Here is a 25,294-nt window from a genome sequence, read left to right as displayed (position 1 = left end):
TTCGGTAAACTAGTGACATACACTGGACACAGGAAGGCAAGAGAGACTTTTCCAAAGGGGGAGGAGAGAGGATGATACATGTTGGGCACCTTAGTTGTGGGATCTAGATCTTCTACAACGCAGCTGCCTGAGCGGCGCAATCACAGGGCTGCACGTAATGACCGCCTGACCCCTGCCTGAGCACCTTACCCGAGCGAGGGTAAGATAGTCATTGCACATGACCTTGTGTCTGCATCGCTCAGGCAGCTGTGCCGTAGAGGATCTGTTTCCCTAGCTGCATGCCCAGCCTTTTCCCATATGGTAATTATCAATTAATTTACCAAATTATTGTATTATCAAAAAGATGGTGTAACATAACTTTGGCTAACGCATACATCCCACGCCACGACTAGTCGTCAGTAACCATGGTTTGAGGTATCGGATCAGTTGATATTGGCTGGAGCGGATCAGTATCGATCAAGATCGATCCCAAGATTTGACCGAAACAACAAGGTTTGATTGGATCATTGAGTGGATCGCCCAATTCGGTTGGATCGGATCTTTGACCGATCCAATTGATTTTTTTTTCCAAAGTTTTTAAGTTTTTTTTTTTAATTTTTTATATTATTTTGATTGATACTGATCGATACCAACTGATTTTGACCGATCCGGTCCTGAGATCATAACACCCACCAACTCTGGCAAATACATGACCCGATCCATAAAAAAACGATTTTGGAGGGTTTTTTTGACCAATCCTGACTGATTTGGATCGATCTGATCCCGATCCCGATCATGAAAGGTTTCGGCCATGAACGATCCCGAGTTCGATAGTTGGATTTTGAACCTTTGTCAGTAACTGAAGGGAATTTTCGAAAGGGATAAAGCACGACGACTCGCGTGTTTACTTGTAAAAGGATACCTCACCAGGCAATCCTCTCATTTCCCATGAACCAATCACGAACAACGTTTCCATACTTTCTTAGTATCCACTTCGAAAATCTTATTCTATTGCGAGCAGAAGACGAGAACGCCGAGAGGTCAAAGACAAAAACAACAAGTAGAAGAAGGATCAGATGATAAACAGATAAACCCTAAGACCAGAATTTCAGAATCAAATTCGAATTTTGTTCATCTTCGGTTTGTCTGTACGATTATCCCTATAGCTGAATCTGGTTTCACTTTGATGGTTGACGCCGTTCCTTTTGATGCTGCTTAATTTTTGGTCGGATGAAAGATGAGATTTTTGGACTTTTTTTCGTTCGTTTTCACAATCAGATTGAAAGGCTAGAGTTTTCAGGTTCAAGGAGCTTAGATTTTTGTGACAATGGTTAGATACATAATTCTCGCCGTTTTAGCCTTAATTCTGATATTTGGTAGCGGATCCGATGCATCACTGATTGGAAGGTTACGGAAAATGGTGGGGATTGTGCAGACGGAGAATTCAAATCTAACAGAGGTAGCACTGCTTGCTGTTTCATTTGTTTTTTGTTGGTTTTTTGGAATTAGAATTAGAATTGATTGTTTTAGAACTGAGAGTGCTGAAACTTATACTTTTTTCTATAGATTACTCCGTCGCCTAGCCCCAGTTCGGATAATAAATCTAGTAATGAGAACCCTCAAACTCGAAGTTCTCTGAATGCGCGGGATGAAAGCCAGCCCGCTGGTTCATTGAATGGAAATTGTGATGTGCCCACTAGGTGCACGGATCGGAAGAAGATGATTGCCTGCCTTCCACATCCTGAAAATGGTAATTAATTATATCTTTTAATTATTATTTTTAAATATTTGGGATATCCCGTTTAGCCTTTTTCTTTTGGAACGGCTGTTCCATAACTCAGAACTTTCGAGTTTTCACATTTTCAATATGCTAATGTCGAAGTCGCAGAATTTTAAATTAGAAACAACCGATGCCACGGGTGAAGTATTTTGGAGAAGTACTACATTGTTGATTGGCGTATTGTGTTGGTTTTTCATGAGTGCGTGGTTTGAAAATTGCCTTTCATTTGGGTCTCTAATTTCCCATTCAATATATCTGTTATGCTTAAATTCATGCCTGCTGAGTAGGTAGTTGTCTTACGGGATTGAATATAGATATTCCATAAGGTGCCCTAGCTTGTTCCTTAAGGTCTCAGATGGACTTTGTCCGTTCCTTTTGCTGGTTTCAAGGCACATTTATGTGGGAGCATCTTAAGCTTCAAGTAGTGGTGTTTCTGCTTTAAGAAGTCCATATCCAACTCAAGGGAGGGGTTATGGATGTATATGATTGATTAGGCAAATTTTCTGTTGAGCTTTGAGTGATTGAATGGCTATTTCTATCATTTTCTCTCCGTTAGTTTTGGAAGGTTAAACTTTTTATTTAGCATTGTTTTGGTGATGTTTGAAAGCTTATTCAGTTACTTTTCCAACGAGATCATGACCTTGCATTCTGAATAACTACGATACTTATAGGGTATCAGTCAATGTCTGGAATCCTATTTTGGGAAATTTAATTTAATTAGGAATCAAAGTTATATTCTATTTCTTTATTGCAAAAATCTCCTTGACACATTCACGTGAAGGGAGATCTCCCTTGATTGTCGGCATATCTGCCATGACGCAGATTAGTTGGAGCTAAGATTTTGTGGACATGTTGTGTATGTGGTGCAATCTGATTAATCTAAGAATAGGTTCAGATGCAGCCCACAGGATAGGAATGCAGTGAGAAGTTAGGAAATTAGATTATAGCGGATCTTAATAACTCAAAATCCAAGCCTCCAATAAAAAAAAATCTGGTCAAGCTAATAAGGAAAAAATAAGGTTGTATTTAGTGTTGGAGTCTCGAGGGAGTCTATATAAACAGGTCAACTGCTTCCTCTTGATTCTTTTTTCAATTGAATGAAATTCTGGTTGATGTTTCCTGTAGTAATTATCTGACCTATGGGTTATGGTCAAAATTTAGCATTTATTCAAGTGTTGTATTTCCATCTTGTTGTTACTAATGCTATTTTCCATTTCTTTAAATTCTGGGTTGATGCATTGTGAGGTTCTCGTATTTTTGGTCTATAATTTCACTCGTTGCTGTTTTGGATTCTATGTTGGGATCCCATTGTTGGTATATTAAATATTCTTACATTTTTTATGTGTTCGAGTGAAATATTTATCAAGTCTTGACCAGTGGTTAGTTGTATCCGCTGATTTAGTAATCAGATTCTTAAGATTCATCATGATTTAAATTTGATATTACTTTTGTTCACTTGGCAAGCTTGCAATTAAGTTGTTCCAGATTGCTGGTTTTGTTGACAGATAGTTTTCTTGTTAGGATTCGTTTCTTCTAGAAATTCTACAACTTCCAGTTTCCCTTACGTTGAAGAGAGAAACCAGTTTCTCTTAGCTGCCCCACCTTTATTTCTCCATTTCTAGTTCTTTGAGATTCTGATAATATTTGACCATCTCCCTGAATTTCTCTCAAACCTTATTTGTTGATTTTTTTGTTTGTTTAAAAGACTAAATTGACCTTCTTCAACTCAATAATTCAAATTTCTAATCTTAACATAATGTCTGTTGACATAAAGGAGTTACCTTTTCTAATTGATTGGTCTCATCTCCCACAAGGATTGGTTTTCTTGAGCCATCCTACTTCAGATTCATATCAAAGCTTTTTTTTCTTCCTAGAGTCATGCCGGTCTATAATATAGAATTGGCTGCCCTCGGATGGTGTCAGCTAGCACAGCTGGTAAGGGCCTGGGCCTGTCATTGCCTATGCTAGATGAGACAGATGCTTGGAGGCAATTCATTGGAAATGTCTCAAGAAGGATAATTTGAATATTGTTTGCAGGAATAGAAAGGGCCTACCAATGAGGAAGTTTTTGAAAATTTTCTAAGTGTTTGTAAACTCCTACTAAACAGCAGGGCATAAAACTGGTTGAATTTATATGAATCCAGACCTGAATCTGATTTGTTACCAGATCACCTGACTCCGGATCCTAGGAGGTCGAGTGGTTTCTTGGTCCTCCACCGGTGCTTTTGGATTTCAGGGCACAAGAAGAGTGACACCTTTTGCTGCTCAAACCGCAGCGAGCTTATTCTTGTGGATCCAACTCCGACCCAAATCCAAATCCTAATAGGAAGTTTATATATATATATATGTGGGTAAACTTCCGCAGCACTATGAAGAGTGAAGTCAATTGCTTCACTGTAAATTTTTTTCCGATGACTTCATTCATGTTAGTCAATATATTGAAGACTAGAATAGTAATTTTACAATCAAATAAACCATACCAAACCCTACATGGTTTCTCTCCCTCTCTCCCTCTCTCTCTCTCTGGCATCGAGCTCCTCTCCAGAAACCAGAAACATCTTACGCAAGCGTGAAAGGGGATAAGATGAGCTTGATTGGGAACTCGGTCTCGCCGCAGTCAAATGAGGGGATCAGCTCTCTGAAATCTGTCTTCCCCTTCCCTGCCTCTGCATCTCCCTCCCCCGCCAATATCGCCTTTTCCACTCCCTTTCTCCTCCTCTTTCACTCTCTTTCTCTCTCACAATTTCCATCACCCAGCTCCTTGTCCTGACACGCTTTTGCTTCCACTTGTTTTCCTCCGAACAATCCCTTGCAATGACGATAGTAATGTAGCAATAACAGTTGAATAAATTGATTTATCATTTCTATGAGGAAATTTATTTTAAGAGACAAAACCAGTACTATTCTCTCAGAGGAAATTTATTGTAAGAGACAAATCCATGGAATCACTGTGGAAACTCACTAATAAATGACTTGCTTCTTCAATTTGCTGGTTGGATTTTGGGTCGGCATCACATGTCGCATCCCCATTATCAGAGTCGCCACATGTGCATGTCTAGGTTCTCATTACAAAAGAGGGAAGGGCGAGCTGGGGGCTAGGAGTGGGTGCGTGTTACAGTATTTGCAGCGAAGGTAGGTAGGGGAGCCAGAGGAGGAGGAAGGGGAGAGCCAAAGGATAGGAGATGTAGAGTTTCCCTACAAGATTTCATTAGATGTGAATTTACAGATTTTACCCCTTGATTTCAATTCACCAAAACAAATTAAGAGGGTAAATAAAATTATAGTGAAGTGAACTGAATCACTCTTCATAGTGACGAATAGAATAACCCTATATAAAATACAGCAATAGGAACAGAAACAGTAATGGCTAGCAAGATATATCTAAAATAAACACTGTACCAAAACACAATTAGTAAATAAAATTGGATGAATTACATAGATGAAGCTTATGATCAATTACAAACGTAAAGAATTAGAAGCAGCACACTCAAACTTATAAAACACTCACAAAAAGCTTAAGAACAAACGATGCCTAAGGCATACGCCCTCCTATATATAGTAAAACTAAAGGGATTGATTCTTTTGCTTCGACAGACTTCCATTTAAAAATAAATTAATAATTAGGACATGTGTTCTTGATCGTATGTGGAGTCAAGCCGTCCCAGACAGAGAAAAGATGCTTTCAGCAGAGAATCCTGATCATTGATACTTTAAGCAGAGATTCATGACTACTTTATCTAATTGAAGAGATCAAACACTTTGTTCACATGAAGTGGTCAAATCAATCCCAAAAAATCATCCCCATTATCGTCAGCCAGGTCCACAACATCATAATCATCGTCTTTGATTGAGATGGTCATGTCATCAGGGCCATCTTCATCCAGACCCATTAAAAATTATCTTTTAATCTTGGTGATGCAGGAGCACTTTCATGGGTCGGCCTGAATCCGTTTGAGAACCAGGTCCAATTGGTTTTTGGAGTCTAGTAGGATATCTCACAGAAAACCCCCCAAGAATGGGGAGAACATTGTTGTCAAGGCGTCGCCTAGGATGCCTAGGTGCCTTGAACGCCTTGCTCATCTTGTGTATAGGTCCTCTCCAACGCCTTGGGTCGCTTAGACGCCGCAGCATCTATGGTACAGAAAGTTCAGCTTAAAGCCAAAGAGTTTCCATGTCTTGCTATTCCCCCATCTAGAAGCGTACAAGATAGTGGAAACAAATGCTTCGGAATTAGGCTATGGTGGAATAGTAAAACAACAATTTCAAAATAAAGAGCAACTAGGGAGATATATTTCTGCGGTATGGGGACCACCTCAATAGAAAAATTCAACCATTTAAAAAGATAGTTTTATCCATTGTTTGCCGTGTCATTAAATTCGAAAGTGATTTACTAAATCAACAATTCCTTATTAAATTGGACTGTAAACAAGGTTCCAAGTTTCGACCGAACTGAAATTTCGGTAAAAAACTGTAAATTTTTTTCTGTTTTGATGGTTGGTTTCTAGGGTCAGATTGCCAAATTAGGTACTAAAATTTCCAGGACACCCTATTTTAGGCCCGTTACATAATGGAACCCTTGGATTTAAAAAAATACCCCTAAAATGGTATTTTGACTTCGGACCTTAGGTTGGTAGTATACATTGTATACATTCTCTAATATGGTCTATGCCATACAATGTTAGTACTGTAACACATTTAATTCGAGTAAAACAACTTAGATATGCATTAGGAATGAAAAATTCATTTCTTCAGATTTCAGGTAACCCTCCTGCCTCCTCCCACCATCATCCATCAGCCACCATCAAACCCCCCTCTCGTCCACTAGCCACCGCCGATCATCCTGATAACCCTTTGGCCATGAAAAATCCATTTCTTCTCTGTACCCTCTCCCTCTGCCTCCTTTGCCCTAACCTTTCCTTTGCGGACTGTTCCCCTAGTTGGGGTAGATGCTGTCGTCGTCAGATGAATGCTACCCGTTGGCGTGACCCCCCTTCCAGTTCCCCTCGGGGTCACAAACCAATAAATCCCTGCCTATTGCTGGTCCATAACTCGGCAGAGAAGGAAGGTCACAACCGGTTTCTGGCTCTGTACTCTGATGATGACAAGTTTATCGCTCCTATTGATGAACTTGTCAACTTTGCCATAGCCTCCTCTCCTTCTTGCCTGTTGAACTCCCCCTGACCCCAGGTCATCCATGCTTTCACCTTGTCATTGTAACCAACAACTTCTCACCCTCCCTCTATTTCTTCGTCCTTCCCTCTATCGCAATTCGAATTCCAAACCCCAGTCGGGATATCCTCTACTTCGAGAACATCCTTTATGTCTCCCCTCCCTCACATTTCCTTGGGGAGGGGCCACCTCCGGCAAGCCCCATTGACCCGAAACTTGCCATCCCACTATTCCCTCTCGAATTGGGCCCATCACTCGCCCCAACACATCTCAATACCATCTCCCACTAACCACCCTTTTTCTTCTTTTATTGGGCCAACTCCTCGGCCCCAACCCAGTCCAATTCAAACTCACTCCCCTTCCCCAAGCCAATCGCTCGGCCTGACCCAGCCCAACTCTATCACACTCCACTTGCTACGAGCCAACCTGTCTTACCTTGTCTCAGCTAGCCCACCCTCTCTCTTTCAAGCTTACTCAAAGAGACCCATTTCCCACCTTGGATGTTGGTTCTTTGCTCCCAACCCTTATCTTCTGATTCCATGGCCCCCTCTCCCTCCTTCAGTAACCGATTCTCCCCTGTTACGAAAATACTGTCGCTGTCATGCTAGCACCCCAGCTGTACCCCACCAGGCTCCCCCCTCGTCCCTGGTCTTTGGAGCCTCTGACGCACCCCCTCCCTGAATGCTTGATGAATCAGTGCGTCATTTGGAATACCCGAAATCGTAATTTCTCTTCCAAGCAGTCCAAAGTTCACTCATGCGTGAAATCTCTGCATGCTGCCTCTTGTTGTCTTATTGAAACCAGGATTAAAGAACCGAATGCACCCTGTATTGTCTCCTCAATTGCCCCTTCTTGGTCCTTCTGTTCAAACTCTTCCCACCACCCCAATGGCCGCCTTTGGTGCCATTGGGACCCATCCATTATTCATCTGCAGGTGCTCTTCTCCTCCTCTCAGTTACTTCATAATGCAAAACCAGATCTAGGATGATCTAGCCTCACAATAAAACCCAGTTGAGAAATAGCTCCAATCTGATTACAGTACGATATACTGAAACAGTATACTACGCAGCAGCCAATAACAGAATAAACACTCCCTTTTAACCCCCACATTAATACCCAACTCAGACTCAGATACATAAACACAGTAGGCAAACCAGTAATAAAACCCGACCTCTTGATTGGGCTTGCTTAGAGCTACAGATCAAAAAAATCAAGAACTGCAGCTTGAACACTCAAACAGATCCAAGATTACTATCGAACAAAGGTCTGGAATAGAGGAACAAACCCTGAAAGTTTCAATTGATTCTGATCAGCCAATAAAAATTAGACGACTTTCTTGATTTCAGATCACAGTTGTAGAGATCTCTGGTATAAGTGAACCAGATATCAGATTCCCTTGAAACTTCAATCGAATCCATTCTTTAGGTACAGAATGTAGCCTCAATCTTTGAGCAGATCGATCTTCTTTAAAATAGCAGAAAAAAGAACCAGATCGCCGAGATCTGAATGAGTGGATCTTGATCAGTCCTTTCAGCAACAACCTTCAGCAATCTAATGTCAATCAAGGTCATATAAACCAGCAACAGATCCTCCTAATAGATGATGATTCAGATCAGCAGTAAACAAACACACAGAATATCGATTGAGCAATGAAGAAGATAGAAAGAAGAATGTACAAGCCTCTCTCAGGCTAGGGCTTCTCACCCAGCTGTCTCCCACAGTGTTTCCAGCCAAAGGCAAACATCAATGTCATTAATCAAATCGTGTGGATGCCTGTGGCCCCGCAGCTATTTTATAAGAAACTAAATCGAAGTCCTAGACTAACTAGAAAAGTATAACTGAAAGATTCCAGCAGTAGCTTAGCTTGTACTCCAAGCTACTAATTAAATAATTAACTTAGAAACTAAATAAAATTAACTTAATCCTAACAGAATTAGGAGTTAAGTACACACGCATACCTGAGAACAGCTGTCTCTTATTAACTGGAATAACTGAATAACTGAAGAACTACCAATCCAGCTGCTATGAGCTGGATTCCACTAGGACCATGAGCTGGAGTCAATTCTGGCCTCTTGCTCCTCTGTTCTTGCAGGTATACTTGATACCTGCCATCTTATCTACATCACTTCACCTCAAAATTTCTGATTTTCATGGGAACTCTTCTTCTCTCTTCACCTTCACTGCTGTGTATGCCTCTAATTGCCCTTCTGGGAGATTCTCTCTTTAGGCAGACCTTCGCCGATTGCTCTCCAGGTTGGATCTCTCCCTTGGGCCTTGCGGGTGATTTCAACGTAGTCCGATTTAGCCATGAAAAACTGGGTTGTGACTTTCTCGTTGACTCTTTAGTTGATGCTTTTGAGTGCCTTGAAGATAAAGGCATGAATGATCTGAGATGGTCGAGTCTGAAATTCTCTTGGCACAATTGAAGTGGTGACTCTAGGATTGCTTGCAAGCTTGACAGGGTTTTGGTAAACGAGGACTGGCTAACATCCTTTCCATCTTCACATTCTACCTTTGATCCTCTCGGTATCTCCGACCATAGCATCAGCCTTACATATGCTTTGGCCCTAAACCTTTCAAATGCTTTGACATGTGATTCTCTTACTCCGATTTCCTCTCCATAGCCTCAGAAGCCTAGGCCAAGCCTATTCACTCCCATTCCACCCCCTTGTCTACTTTGCCAAAAAGTTCCAAAATGTTAAAAGTGCATTTAAAGCGTGGACTCCTCTTCTCTCAGGAATATTTCCTCTTTGGTTACAGATTGCAAGGCCAAACTTTCTGATATCCAGTTGAGACTCCAATCTGACATTCAAAATGCCACCCTGGCTGATGAAGAGAAAGCTGTCTCCTTGGACCTCCTTTCCTTATAGAGGGAAGAGGATAAAGCCTGAGACAAGAAGGGGGAAGACCCCAAGAAACTACAATCAACCTATTTCTAAGGGAATCGGCACACCAGGAAGGGGCCGCTCCTAGCTTGGCTTTTACATCAAAGACGATGGAATCCCAAATCTGCTGAAATGATCTAGACTTGGAGGTCCATCTGCGAATGTTGCGCTCCAACCAAATATGATAAATAGTTGCACCAAGAGCAAGCCTCCCCACCGCATCACAACAGGAGTTCCCTTTAAAGGACATATCCATCCAAATCTAGTCTCTATCAAAAGGAAAGGTCCTTCTTCAACTGGGCCAGCTCTTGGATTGGATGCCTGTCCAATATTTAAAGGCATTCCAGCAGAGGCAACAACTTGGGGCGACGGAAATATGGCGCTTAATGAGGAAGGACTGTGTAGGGAGGCAGCAGGAGAAGACTCTGTAGATGGTGAAGCTGTGACGGGGAATATATCTCTTATACCAAACCAGATTGCGCCAGGCTTTGATGGAACCATGAGCCTTGATAAGATCCCTAGCAGACTTGGCACTGAACAAACCCAAAGGAGAGGCTGACAACAAAACAATATCTCCACTGCCAGGGGGCCTTTTACGGATATTTGGGAAGGCATCCCAAATGGTGGACAAGGGGGCGGAGGGGGTACCCTCATCGAAGCAGATGATGTGCAAAACCATATCCAACCTGCTGAAACTGGAACTGTAGATTGCTTTGTCTTCCACCGAGTGGAGGACCCTAAGAAGATGCCAATGGTCCAACCAGAACCTCGTAGAGGCACCGTGAAGGCCAGATTTAACATCGACTCCATTGCCACGTTGTTATCTAGAGATGGTGGCACCGTCTCTAAGGTTGATGATATCAAGTCTGAAGCAGTTGACTACTTTATGCAGTTTTTCAAGCCTGCTTCCATTGTCTCTACAGATTCTATCTAGGGTGGTCTTCTCTATAAATCCATCCCCAACTCCCTCTATGGTGTCCTTCAGACTATCTCCACTGAGGCAGGAATCCTCATTGTTGTCTACTCTCACAAAGCAAACAAAGCCCCTGCTCCGGATGATTTTGGTATGGGTTTTTTTCTTCCACATGGGACATTATCAAGGTGGATCTCATCAAGACCCTGCAGAGCTATTGCTTTAATCCCAGTTAGAGCAGAATGATTAACCACATTTTCCTTTGCCTCATCCCCAAGAAAGAATTTTCTTCATCTTTGGCAGATTTCAGACCCATTCCCCTATGCAATTTACTCTACAAATTTATAGCCAAGGTCATGGCTAAGTTGGTGGTAAATTCTTTGGTTGGTGACAATCAGTCAGCCTTCATTCCTGGTTGAAGCATTTTTGGAAACATCCTTCTCTACAATGAGATTGCCAAAGGCTTTGATAGAAAGGCTCACTCCCCTGCTACTCTTATGAAGATTGATATTCATAAAGCTTTCGACACCTTGAGATGGGACTTTGTTGTCAATGTCATGCACAAGATGTCCTTTCCCCCTTTTCATCAACTGGATTTTCCACTGCATTTCCTACCCCAACTTCTCAGTGCTTGTCAATGGTAGCTCTGTCAGTTTATTTTCCTCTTCTATAGGCATTCGTTAGGGCTGCCCCCTTTCCCCCCTACATCTTCACTTTGGCCTTTGAAGTCCTTTCTAGAAGTATTCAGTCCAGTATGGACCAGCAACTTATTATTCCCCTGCCAAAATGCAAGACCCTTAAGCTCTCTAACCAGTCAAATTAGGTGTTGTATGACTGATCCGATTACAGATTTAAAATGCCCAGCAGAAACTCAGTTTATGTTAATAATATCAGAATAAACAGAGCAGTAAACATAAGATATAGGACAGTCTTCGAAATAGCAAGAATTGATCCCCACTTGTAGTAGAATTATATCATTCACGCAGCAGATTCAAAAACTGTTGGAATATGGGCTTTCCGTGAGACATGGGTCGACCCATGATATATGGTCGACCCATGAGGTTGTTTTTTCTATTTAGTTGTTTATTCCTATTCCTAGCTATACTATGTTGCCTAGTCAGCTAGTTAGAGTTAGAGTTCTAATTGTAATTGGTTTCTTATGGATTTACTATTATAAATAAATCGTGGAGGGCTCATTGCTCTACACAAGCCATTATTATCATTATTTCTTCATGGTATCAAAGCTGAAAACGATACCTGAGAGATAATTCTCACATCCCAATATCGATCTCTCTACTTGAGATTGAATTCTGCTCCCACTCATCTTCCCCTTCCTAAAACCCTAAACCACCGAAACCCTAAAGCCTTCTCTCTTCTCTTCTTCTTCTTTTATGGAGGCGGTACTTTGAGGTGATCTCATAATGATCTAGTACCTGCCCATAATCTTACCTCCTTTCGTGTATTCTCTTTTTATGATCTCCAACAATCGTGAGATCCATGTCTGAAGATTGAAGCTCTGCAGTTTATTTGAAGACCTGCAGATTTTTTGAAGCTCTGCAGCTTATTTATATTTGAAGACCTGCAGATTTTTTTTATGAAGCTCTGCAGTTTATTTGAAGACCTGCAGATTTGTTAAAGCTCTGCAGCTTATTTATATTTGAAGACTTGCAGATTTTTTTTATGAAGACCTACAGCTTTATTTGAAGACCTGCAATTTTTTATTCGAAGACCAGCAGATTTTTGAAGCCCTGCGGCCACAACAGATTTTTTGTTTCTGCAGTTCTCAGTTTCCAGCATTCCTGCCGATTTTTTGTTCTTCTCAGTTTTTTTGCACTATACATAAGCAGAACCAGTATTCCATCACAAACCGAGATTTTTTTTGCAGAAATCGATTTCTGCACTTTTTTGGAATCGATATCTGCAATTTTCTTGGCTGTTTTTGGATTTTTTTGTGATCAATATGCCTGATTCAGAAGTCTCTACAGTGGCCACTGGTCAAATTACTGCACAAGGGAATCATCATGATTATCCCTCTTTTCTAGTCAGCCCAGTGAAGTTCGATGGCACCAATTATTTACGCTAGTCCACATCAGTTTTTCTCTCCATTGATGCAAGGGGTTATAAGGGATATATCTATGGAACCACTGTCAAGCCAAGTGAGGCTGGTTCATTACAAGACAAGTGGAGTTCAAGTAACTCTCTTGTTATGTCTTTTCTTCTCAGTGCAATGACTCCTTCCATTGCCCGTGGCTATACACTACTTGATTCAGTCGCAAAAATTTGGAAAGCTGCTAAGGGTACCTATTCCCAGGTAGGGAATAATGCACAAGTTTATGATATTCAACGGAAAATTCATGCAACCAAACAGGGTGAACTGACCTTATCCGAATATTACTGTGAACTCCGTAGTCTGTGGCAGGAGCTTGACTATTATGATAACTTTCAGCTTGATTGTCCTTCTGATATTACCAAATTTCAGCTTAGGGAGGACAAATTCAGAGTATACACTTTTTTGACTGGCCTTAATGTGGAATATGATCAGCTTCGGTCTCAAGTTCTGAGTCGTTCACCTTTTCCCACTTTGGAGCAAGCCTACTCTTTGATACAATTGGAAGATATTCGTCGTTCCACCATGTTACCAACTACACAGCCAGAGAGATCTGCTTTAATTTCCTCTGGGGGTGGCTCTTCTAATACTGGTACCCGTTCCTCATCTGAGAAGGAACCTCTTAAGTGTACCCATTGTGGAAAAGAACGACATACTGTGGATTATTGCTGGAAGTTGCATGGTCGGCCATCTGATTCATCTGATGGTCGTAGTGGTGGTCGTGGTCGAGGCCGTGGTCCTGGTCGTGGTGGTCGTGGTGGCACACAGGCTCACCTTTCTGAAGCTACTGAAACAGCCCCTACTACTACCCTTTCTGCAGAGGAACTTGCTATTTTTCGTCGCATGATGACAAACTTTGGATCTCTTGCATCTTCATCTGCATCTGCCTCTACCTCGACTGTGGTTCCCTCTTCTGAATCCAACCTTGTTTTCTCCAAACCAGGTATTTCTTTTGCTGGTCAGTGTGCTTCGGCATTATCTCATCCTTGGATAATTGATTCAGGAGCTACTGACCACATGACTGGTACATCTAATTTGTTTTTTCGTTACTCTCCTTGTTCAGGCAAAGATAAAATTAAAATAGCTGATGGTTCTCTTTCCTCTGTATCTGGGAAGGGGGCCATCCATTGCTCTCCTTCTTTATCTTTGTCCTCTGTTTTGCATGTCCCTAAGCTAACTTCTAATTGGCTTTCTATCCGAAGTTTGACCTCTGATCTAAATTGTAAAGCTATTTTTTATCCTTCACATTGTGTCTTTCAGGACTTGGGGACAGGGAAAACGATTGGAACTGGTAAAATGCGTGGTGGCCTTTGTTTGCTTGACGATGATCTTATCTCTGGTACTGCTGCTGCTAAGTCTGGACATGCTCTTACTTCTACTTCCGCTGACCATCATTTATCTGAACTGCATCGTTGGCATCGTCGATTGGGCCATCCACCTTTAGGAACATTAGCTAAGATTTTTCCTATTTTATTTCAGCATTGTAATCCTCACTCTTTATTATGTGAGGCTTGTGTTTTTGCAAAACAAACTCGTTCTGTTTATTCTAGTTCCAATAAAAGATGTTCTAAACCATTTTCTATGATTCATTCTGATGTCTGGGGTCCCTCACATACATCTTCTATTTCTGGTTTTAAGTGGTTTGTCACCTTTATTGATTGTCACACACGCACCACCTGGGTTTATTTAATGCGACACAAAAGTGAAGTGTTTTCTTGTTTTAAAGTTTTTTATAGCTTGGTTCAAACTCAGTTCCAGGCCACCATTCAAACTCTCCGGAGTGACAATGGTCGTAAATATTTCGATGGAGCATTTCAGTTATTCCTTGCTACTCAAGGTATTATTCATCAAACCAGTTGCGTTAACACTCCACCCCAAAATGGAGTGGCTGAACGCAAAAATAGACATCTCCTTGATGTGGCTCGCTCTATTATGTTTGAGATGCATGTCCCTTCTCATTTTTGGGGTGAGGCTGTTTTAACGGCTGCTTACCTTATCAACAGAATGCCCTCTCGGGTCCTTGACTACAGGTCCTCTCTTGATCTTTTAAAGGGGTCTTCTTCATATATTATTCCGCCCAAGATTTTCGGGTGTGTTTGTTTTGTTAGGAATCACTATGCCCGTGGTAAGCTTGATCCTCGTGGTCTCCGTTGCATTTTCATTGGTTATTCTCTTACTAAAAAAGGGTATAAGTGTTATCACCCTACCTCTCGTCGTGTTTTTATTTCCATGGATGTCGTTTTTCATGAGGCGGTGGCTTTCTTTCCCTCCTCGGCACCTCTTCAAGGGGAGTCTACACCTACTCTAGAAGATGTGCCGGTTACTATTCCACCTCTTCTAGATGAACCCATTGATGGTTACCATGTACCTTTAGATGATGATGTCCAGGGGGAGCAGCAGGTACAGCTAGAGAAAGACTTTAATCAGCAGTATTATAGAAAGAAAAAAGGGCAAAGACAGCCCACCACTGCAGTATTACTACACCAAGAGTTCTCCTCTGAACCAGGACCGAATGACACTTCCTCTGGTAATATCTCTGATCCTTTAGATCCTTCTCCTATTATTTCTGATCCATTACTTGACCTACCCATTGCTCTTAGGAAGGGAAAAAGGTCTTGTACGCAACATCCAATTTCACAGGTTGTTTCGTATGAGTCTTTATCCCCCTCATTTCATGCTTTTGTTTCCTCTTTATCCTCTGTTTCTATACCACAGACTTGGCAGGAGGCATTTGCAGATACTAGGTGGAAAGAGGCCATGGTCGAAGAAATGCAAGCTCTTAAGAAGAGTGGTACATCGGATCTTGTCACACTTCCACCACAGAAGAAGACTGTTGGCTGCAAGTGGGTATTTGTAATTAAACAGAAAGCTGATGGAACTGTTGACCGTTTTAAAGCAAGGCTGGTTGCTCGCGGATTTACTCAGACATATGGGATAGATTATTTGGAAACTTTTGCACTGGTTGCCAAAATGAATACTATCAGGGTAATTCTCTCTTGTGCTGTGAACTTAGGATGGAGTCTACAGCAACTTGATGTTAAAAATGCCTTCCTCCATGGTGAATTAGAGGAAGAAGTATAGGGATGTTCCTCCTGGGTTCTCATCTGCTGCAACTCACGGCAAGGTTTGTAAACTTAAGCGTGCTTTGTATGGCCTGAAACAATCACCACGTGCATGGTTTGGTCGCTTTCAGACGGCAATGTTGACATTTGGTTATAAACAAAGCAACGCAGACCACACCTTATTCATCAAGAAATCAGACAGCATTATAACTCTCCTCATAGTATATGTTGATGATATAGTTGTAACTGGAAATAACCCCGCTGAAATTTCCAAGTTGAAGACATATTTGGCCAAGGAATTTGAGATCATGGATCTAGGCATACTTCGCTACTTTCTAGGGATTGAAGTGGCTCATTCTTCTCAAGGGCTATTCTTATCTCAACGCAAGTATACTCTAGATCTTCTGTCTGAAACTGGCATGTTAGGCTGTTCTCCTGTTGATACGCCTATTGAGGCAAATGCTCGTTTTCGAGACACTGATGGTGAACTAGTAGACAAAGGGAGATATCAGAGGTTAGTCGGGCGACTCATTTATTTATCTCACACTCGGCCTGACATTGCCTATGCTGTGAGTCTTATCAGTCAATTTATGCATGATTCTCGGTCTAATCATATGGAAGCAGTACTTAGGATTTTACGATACTTGAAGTCAGCACCTGGTAAAGGTGTGTTATTATCTCGTCATGATCATCTACAGATTGAGGCTTACACTGATTCAGACTGGGCTGGTTCCCCTGATCGAAAATCCACCACAGGTTACTGTACATTTGTGGGTGGAAATTGTGTTACATGGCGTAGCAAGAAGCAAACAGTAGTGGCCCATTCAAGTGCAAAGGCTGAATTTAGAGCTATGGCTCTCGGTATTTGTGAACTATTGTGGCTCAAAACCTTGTTACAAGATTTGAGCATTCCTATTACTCTACCTCTACGACTCTACTGTGACAGCAAATCAGCAATAAGTATTGCCCATAATCCAGTGCAGTATGATAGGACGAAACATATTGAAATTGATCGTCATTTTATCAAGGAGAATCTGGATAATGGGACTATTTGCGTTCCTTATGTGCAATCTGGAGACCAGTTGGTTGATGTGTTCACAAAAGGATTAAGTGGAAAAGTTTTTCAACCTCTAGTGTGCAAGTTGGGCATGACAGATACTTATGCACCAACTTGAGGGGGAGTGTTGGAATATGGGCTTTCCGTGAGACATGGGTCAACCCATGATATATGGTCGACCCATGAGGTTTTTTTTTCTATTTAGTTGTTTATTCCTATTCCTAGCTATACTATGTTGCCTAGTCAGCTAGTTAGAGTTAGAGTTCTAATTGTAATTGGTTTCTTATGGATTTACTATTATAAATAAATTGTGGAGGGCTCATTGCTCTACACAAGCCATTATTATCATTATTTCTTCAAAAACTAATCACAGAATGGTATTTATAATATCGACCATGAAGATCTTCTGAAATCAGAATACGAGTCAGACTTGTAGAAGTCTAGATTCCAGCAATCCTAGTATAAGTAGGATAGCCTTATTGCAGGGGGGAAAAATAGAGAATGGGAAGAAGAAACATAACTATGGCTTCCCACCAAGAAAAGGGATCAAAATCTTACTGACCTCCAATGATCTCCCTCTACTGAATTGTACAATACTCCATTGCAGAGAAACAAACTTTTATTCAACAAATCGTCTATGAGCCTTGGCTCTTACAAGCTTTATATAGAAAACTAAGTAGAATAGGAAAGTAAAATCTATCGCTAAGCAACATAAATAAGAAGCATAATAATTAAAGGAAACCCTCTCACACAAGGTGAGGGAGTTCAAAGCCTATTCAACAACTTAAAATTAAAAAGAACTAACTAATCCTAATCCCGTATGCCTACCTTTTACCCATTTTTTTGGCCCATTAAAGTGGCTCATTACAATGAAAGCACATGGGATCAAAGGCGCAACACATAACCCAACCCAAGGCTTATTTCTAATAAAGTAAGCCCATTAGGTGACTTATCTCCATCATCCCTCCTTTTTGCTGCCTTTTTTGGAATGCTAATGAAGATGTCAACCACCTCTTCTTCGGCTGCCCCCTTCTCCAAGATTTGGAATGGTCTCCTTGCTAGATGTTGGCCCCAGAGAAGGATTTTGCCCTTTGAGCATGAATGGAATTGGGTGGACACGACTTTTGCTGGTAACTCATTTTGTGGCCATGTGGGTAAGCTTACTTTTGGAGCCGGTATTTATCACATAGGCAGTTGGTGATTAGATTATCTGTTTCTTGAATTTGTTCATCGGTAAACATATAATCAATCTCCAGATTGGAACAAAAAATTCGTCTGTCATCATTGATTCTGGTGGTAGCATATCTCCATAGTTGTGCAGCTTTATGTAGTTCTACAAGAGATCTTCTATACATTGATTCTGGGCAAATTTGTCTTGCAAGCTGTAATGTCATGTCATCTTCAATTTTTGGAGGGCCAATAAAATCATTTTCATTAACACGTCTTAGGATCCAAAACTGATATGGTTAAAAGAATTTATCTCTTTGTCTCCATCCAAGAGTTCCAAAAATATCTAAGACAATATGATTTTGAATTCTCCAATTTTTGGTTGCATGATAGATCATGGTTTTGATCATCATAGGAAATTCTTTTAATAGATGACTATTAGGAATGAGGACAAGTCTGCTACTAAACCCCATTCAATAGATTTAATATCCTAAGGGTCATTTTCTTGGATATAAAAGATAATTCGAAGATGCTTGAATTGATTTTCAAACATGTTTTTAAAATATTTTGTTAAAACATTGTTAAATTTTACATACTGCTCTTTTTCACAGTAATGTGCAATTTGAGAAAAAAATTCGGAAGGAAAGAGTTGTTTACATTTCTCATGCAGACAAATTATTTTAATCTGATAAAACTCACGATTTTGGGAAAAGGTATATTCATCCAAAAATTCAGAGATTTCAAAAAAATTGTTTATTTTCTCAAAAGTAAAGTCATCATCCCAATTTGTTTGCTTAACAATTTTGAGAATAAGCTTTTGGAAATCAAGATCTTTCTTAAAATGGTTTGTTAATTTTGTTGAAAGCTGACTAAGATGTTTGCGAAACAGTTTTTTCTGTTCGGTAACATGTGCTTTCCAAGCTCCATTAATTTCTTGGTAAATTTCACCAGGAAGATTTGGGTTAAAGAAATCTGAAACTGGTTGAATTTCAGTGAATGGAGAAGTGTTAGGTGTAGTATTTCCCTGTCTTTGAATGCTCAGTTTGTTCTGTATTTGTAATGCTTCAAGATAGGAAATATCATGCCAGTAGTTTGACCAGGGGTTTTGGGCATATTGGATCTGGGAGACAGGTGTATGAGTCATTGGTTGTGACTCAAAAGAAAATCCAGGCTGGTTACCTATGAATGCTTGCTGTGGAGTTGAGTCATTGATTATGACACCTCGTCCAGGGTTAAATGGCATAAATGGTAATTGTCCTTTTTTATTCTTTTTTGGTTGGATCTAAGGTTGTTTGTCTTTGTCCTTTCCCTTGTCAGGTGGCGTGCTTGCCATGGCTGTATACATTATTTTCTTTGCTAAGAAAATCAGCAAGAGTATTATTAGTCCATTTGATAAACTCAATTTCAAAAGGAAATTGACAAATGTAATTATACCAATTTACTCTTCTTAGATTTTCTTCACGTTTCTTAGCTTTTAAAAAATCTTTAACAGCTTGGTTATCTATTCTTCTTAAAAAAATTTCAGAAGCTAAATATATTTTAAATCTTTTAAGTCCATTTTTTATGGCTAACAGTTCTTTTTCATAAATTATATATTTTATTTCATTAGGTTTAAATTTGCCGGAGTTGTAGCCGCAAACTTCCTCCTGTTTAGGGATTTTATGTGGCTTACACTTTAAAACAGCTCCCCAATGTTCATTAGAAGCATCTGTTTCAAATATCATATAATCGCTTGATTTAGGAAAATATATGGGTGGTAAATCTGTGATTTCAGATTTTATAGTTCTAACTAGATTAATATTTGAATCATTCCAAGTAAAAGGTTGATTGTTTTTCAACTTTTCCTGTAATGGTTTTCTTTTTTAGAAAGATTTTTGATAAAATTTCTACCATAATTTAATATTCTTAAAAAGCTTTGTAATTGTTTTTTATCTTGAATATTTTCAGGAAAATCTTTTATTTTAAGAAGGATATGATCTTGTAATTTATACCATACTGGGTTAGAATTAATCCAAGAAATTCTATTGAAGTTTGTTTAACTTCTATCTTTTTTGAACTAAGGATTATGCCATGTTTTTTAAATATATTGGCAATAATTAATAAATGATATTTATGCTCTTCCATGGTTTTAGAAAAGACCAAAATATCATCTATGTAAACAACACAAAAAACTTAGATGGCTAAACAAACTATCTATTCATCTTTGAAAGATTTGTGGGGCATTACATAATCCAAATGGCATAACTGTCCATTGGTAATGCTTATAGTATGATACACTGAATGCTGTCATTGGTTTGGACCATAGTTAGTAAGTTCGGGAACGGCAATAATACGGGAACGGATACGTACGGCAGTCAAATGGACTATACGGTAATAATATGTTAAAAATCCAGCGTAATAATACGGTACGTGTTTAATACGTGTATAATACGATTGCTATGTAAAAATCTGGGAACAAAAATACGGGCATATATTCACTATACAATAGACATGTACACCTAATAAACAGAATAATAGCATTAATTGATGTGCCTAAATATATAGTTTGATTGGTTAACAAGCCTAGATTCATTACATTCTTTATTGTAGGGATTAGAATGGCCAATCAAAAGGGATGATTGAAATGAGTATTGCTTATAAAGAGTCTTTTTAGCTTTTATGTACCAAATAAGATGTAAGATAACATGACTTCTCTTCATTCATAAAATCTTGTTGTCTCTGGAACAATATAAACGTCTCTCCCGCAGCACTCTCTCCCCCCCTTTTATATTTTTCTTTCTAATTTCTTCTCTAGTTTCAGATTCTATTTTCAATTTCTAATTTTAGGTTTCGGTTTTGCTGCTAAATTGAGTTTTGTTATTAAATATTAACTAAATCTGAGTTTATTTCATGCTTCATGGATTTTGGACTTGAATAAATCCCAAAGTCTGTCTCTTTGACCGTAAAAAATAGAAAGCATGGATAGTTCTGAATCTACAGTGATGGAATTTTTTACTAAGAAAAGCTTTGAATTCTCATAGATTGTATATGTTTCGTTTGATTGGGTTCCTTGAAAAAAAACCGAACGAGTTGCCTTGTGTTGTTGTTGGGCTTCAATTTCTAAGCCCTCCCTACGATTCTCCTCCATAGAATGGAGGGGAAAAGGTTTCTGAAAAATACCTTAAGAATTGTCGCTTCAAGTGCACCGCTGCAATCGCCGGCTTGACGAACGCAAGAACCACTGCTACAATCGCCGACAGAATGTAAGAAGAGGAAGAAGAGACAGAGAGGAATGGAGAAGGGGAAATAGCCACTAGAGGTTTGGTTTTCCGCTAGAGAAGAGACGAGGGTTTGGTAGATTTTAGATTTTTTTTAATCTAACAGTTAGTATTAGGAATTGGTTTAACGCTTAAGATAGATTTTAGTTTTTTTTTAAATATATATGTAAACGTATTATACGTGTATTATACGCATTTCATTCGAATATCATACGACGACCCTTAAAATGCGCATATTTTACCGATTCTAAAGTATTATACACAATACGGAGTTTTTTTCATTTATACGTTCGGATACTCGTTTAATACGCGTATAATACGCATATTTACTAACTATGAAGTTTGGACTCATCAGTTAACTTTATCTGCCAAAATCCAGATTTACAGTCGAATTTACTGTAAATTTTTGCATCTCGTATTTATCTATTAAAACATCTTTTCGAGGGATAAAATATCCATAAAAAATTAAATGTTGATTTAAAACACGATAGTTGATTACCATCCTTGCCTTTCCTCTCTTAATCTCAGCATGATTTCTTACCATAAAAGTTGGACTTGAGTGTGGACTTGTTGTTTCTTCAATTAGCTCTTTGGATAAAAGCTTTTTTAATTGAAGATCGAATTCTTCCGTCCTGTTTGACATAAAGAAGATGATTAATCTTAATAACTTTATTAGGATCATTAAGTTTGAGAGAACAAAATCTAGGGCTTTTTGCCCATAATTTTAGAGGATTTTCATCAAAATTCTCTTTTAATTTTGTAAAAAGTCAATGTTGTTCATTGATCTGACAAATTTAATGAACAACAGGAGTTGGTGTAAATCTTGTTTCACAACGATATTTATGATCCTGGTTTAGGGGAATATCTATAAGAGTTTTCTTTAAGGTTAAAGAAACTGAATTAGAATTTATTGTGATGGGTAAATAATTTTGTATGAAATTATTCCCTAGAAAAAAATCTCTATGCATAAAAGGAAAACATAGAATTTTCGGGATTAAAAATTCTTTTTTTTTCTAGAATAATAGGAATATTACTGGCTTTATATATAATTGTTGTTGGTTTTTCAGAAACCCCTATAGTGCCAATGGGTTTATCTAACTTTACCCATTTTTCCAACGAAATAGCATTCCATCTATAACAGCATGTTGTTGCTCCTTTATCAATTAAAACATTCAATTTATATGGTTTATATTTTGAAAAATCAAAGAAAGCAGTAACATATGTATGTCTCTTTTTTCCTTGATGAGTTCTTCATTATCTACAATTACTTGTTTAAACATAATTAATGTTTTGATTTCTTCAACAATATTAATATTTGAAGTTTCACTAGGTTGCCTCGAGTATAATGGTATTGTTGGAGATTTACTAGGTTGCTCTGAATATAGTGGTATTTTACCTAATTTATATCCAACAATATTTTTTGGATCTTTATCTATTCGTTCAGATAAAGATCTAGTTAGAGACTTTTTGTCTTTTTTATTAAAATAAAGATTTCCTCATGAAGCTTGAATATCTATGGTGTGGTATTCTAAAGATCTTCGAGGTGGTATTATATCTTTTATAAATCATTGTTTTGGCAAGCTCAAGTCTGTCCAATTAATAAGTCTTGGTTGAATCTCGGCATCAAATGATTTTGGTTCAAAAACTTCAACTATTCTTTTATCAATTGGGTGTATAGATGTTTGGGTGACATATGTTAACTCATGCCAGGATTTCCAGTTGATGGAAAGGTTATGACTATTAGATTTCATACCTATTCCTTAAGTTTTAATTCTTAAAATAACAGATTCTTCGATCTTAGGATCTATAACAGACATGAAATAATTTGGTTTTATTCTAAACCAAACCATCCCAGTACCTAGATTTGATTCCATGCCCCCACTTAGAGCAGAAACCGGATCATTAATGAGCCGTTTATCTAAAACAGCCATTAATATAGGAGTATCTATTCCTTGTTGAAATAAAGCGGTATTTTCAATATAAATAACTCCTATATGTATATACTTTATTTGAGGATGTTTCTTATATAATCTCAAAATTTTTTTTTTTTATTAATTATAGGAATTTCTAAATTGACATCATCTGTTGCTTTAGTTGTGATGTTTCCACTAGCTTGATCAATATATCTTTTTGACCAAATGTTTAGCTTAGAAAGTTTATAGACATCTTTTTTAATCATTTTTTGTTTTTGAAACGTATTTAAATCAAAGACAAGATCTTCATGTACTAGATCAGATAGAGGAATAGTATTCATTTTCTAATCGGGTACTGATCTAAATACTGCTGTTTCTTCAGTTTTTCCGGAAGAAGAAATTAAAACTTGATTAGACTCTTCATGCATCATAAAAATTAATTCATTTTCTGAGTCAGAATTAGTTTCACTATTTATAGAAAATAAAATATTATCAAAATCTGAAATGTCATTTTCATAACAGATTTCGTAATCATTTTCTTCTATAAATTTAACCATTTTACGTGCCCCTTTTCCCTTGTTTAGAAAAGAGTTTGCGTAATGCCCTGGTTCTTGACAAATATAACACTTACATCCTTTTTTAGGAGTAGTTGGTTTTTTGTTAGTATTCTTTTTTCTAATAAATCTTTGTTTTTTATGAAAAGGTGGTTTAGGCATGTTTTTATCATATCTAATCCATCTAAATTTTTTAAACCTATTTTTATTTAAAGGCTTAACTGATCTAGTAGGAATGGGTTTACGACCGAATTCCCAATTATCTTTAAGAAGAGAATTACACAGGGTAGGTATAAGCTTCTTTTTTATTTGTTTAGTAGCTTTTGCTTTTAGACAATGAGTAATTAACTGTCGATGAACAAAATTGATTCTATTGCCTAACGTATCAATACTGCCTGTTTCAATATATTATTTAGGGTAAGAGGAATGACAAATTTCATCCCAAGGAGGTACTAAGTTCTAGAAAAATTGATCGAATCAAAATTTTAATTGTTTGGAATCAAGAAGATGATATTTCTTTTGATATGTTTTAGCAAAAGAATCAAATTCTATCATACTACAAAGTTTTAATTTAGATAATATATAATTTATATCTTCTATAAAGGCATTTTGTGAGGTTGTTCCACAAAATTCTCTTTTAATTATAGTAGTAATTGTATGAAGTATTTTTTCAGGAGTTAATTAGTCACCTAGTAAGGCCGCTTTTTCAACCTCACCTTCGTCAGAGTCTTCCCATTTTCTGAGAAATTGTAAGACATCTCCTTGAATGGTTCCACCTATATAATCTAAAAATTTTTCTTTAGCCCATGAGGCTTTGTAATTAGTGATGACAAGAGCTAAAGATTGAGTCCAATCATCTATTGTTTGCTTATAGTTTTTATAAGCAATGTTAGTTAAATCTAAATATGTTCCTCCTGAGGTGACAAGTTGTTTATTTAGATCATCCCTTCTCTGTGTAGTTGGGATAGGTTCGTTGTCAGAAGTATGTTTTACTTCTTCAATTAGTTATGACCAAAATCGGATCGTAATCCTATTTGAGGTCTAAATAAGTCATCTTGGTTTAGATGATCAGAAGAACCGACCTTTCTTTTTCCTTTTGGGTCGTGGCCTTGGTCATCGTCTATAGTAGAAGTTGAGCTGGATTCAGATTCATCTGTCTCAGCCTGAATTGTTTCATTATCTGATTCGTCAGAAAATAGTTGATATTCATGCAAGCTGAACAAAGTTTTCTGTTCAGAATAGAGTTCTTACATCATGGATAACAGTTTATTTTTCTCATCCAGGTCATTTTCATCTACAAAACGTTTTTTCCAGTAATCCATTATTTCTTTTAATGGATTAAAGTCAGATTCGTCAAATGAATGACTTGAAGCATCTTCTTCAAAAACGTTTATGGTGTTTCCATAAAATAAATTAGTGCGATGAGCATTGTTTGGGGAAACATATTCACC

At 38.4% G+C, this 25,294-nt stretch overlaps 1 protein-coding gene across 1 annotated transcript in view; it reads left to right on the top strand.

The window, feature by feature from the left end:
- Positions 1 to 1,148: 1,148 nt before the first annotated feature.
- Positions 1,149 to 25,294, top strand: part of LOC122671905 — a 34,479-nt gene continuing 10,333 nt past the window's right edge. The window contains exons 1-2 of the mRNA XM_043869383.1: positions 1,149 to 1,438; positions 1,546 to 1,729. Coding sequence (XP_043725318.1) covers positions 1,307 to 1,438; positions 1,546 to 1,729 — 316 coding nt within the window. The 5' untranslated portion in view covers positions 1,149 to 1,306. The remainder of the gene's footprint in view (positions 1,439 to 1,545; positions 1,730 to 25,294) is intronic.

Source organism: Telopea speciosissima, chromosome 8 (genome assembly GCF_018873765.1).
Source record: "Telopea speciosissima isolate NSW1024214 ecotype Mountain lineage chromosome 8, Tspe_v1, whole genome shotgun sequence".
NCBI lineage: Eukaryota > Viridiplantae > Streptophyta > Magnoliopsida > Proteales > Proteaceae > Telopea > Telopea speciosissima.
The sequence above is the reverse complement of the archived record's forward strand: the minus strand, read 5'-3'. Positions and strand labels throughout refer to the sequence as shown.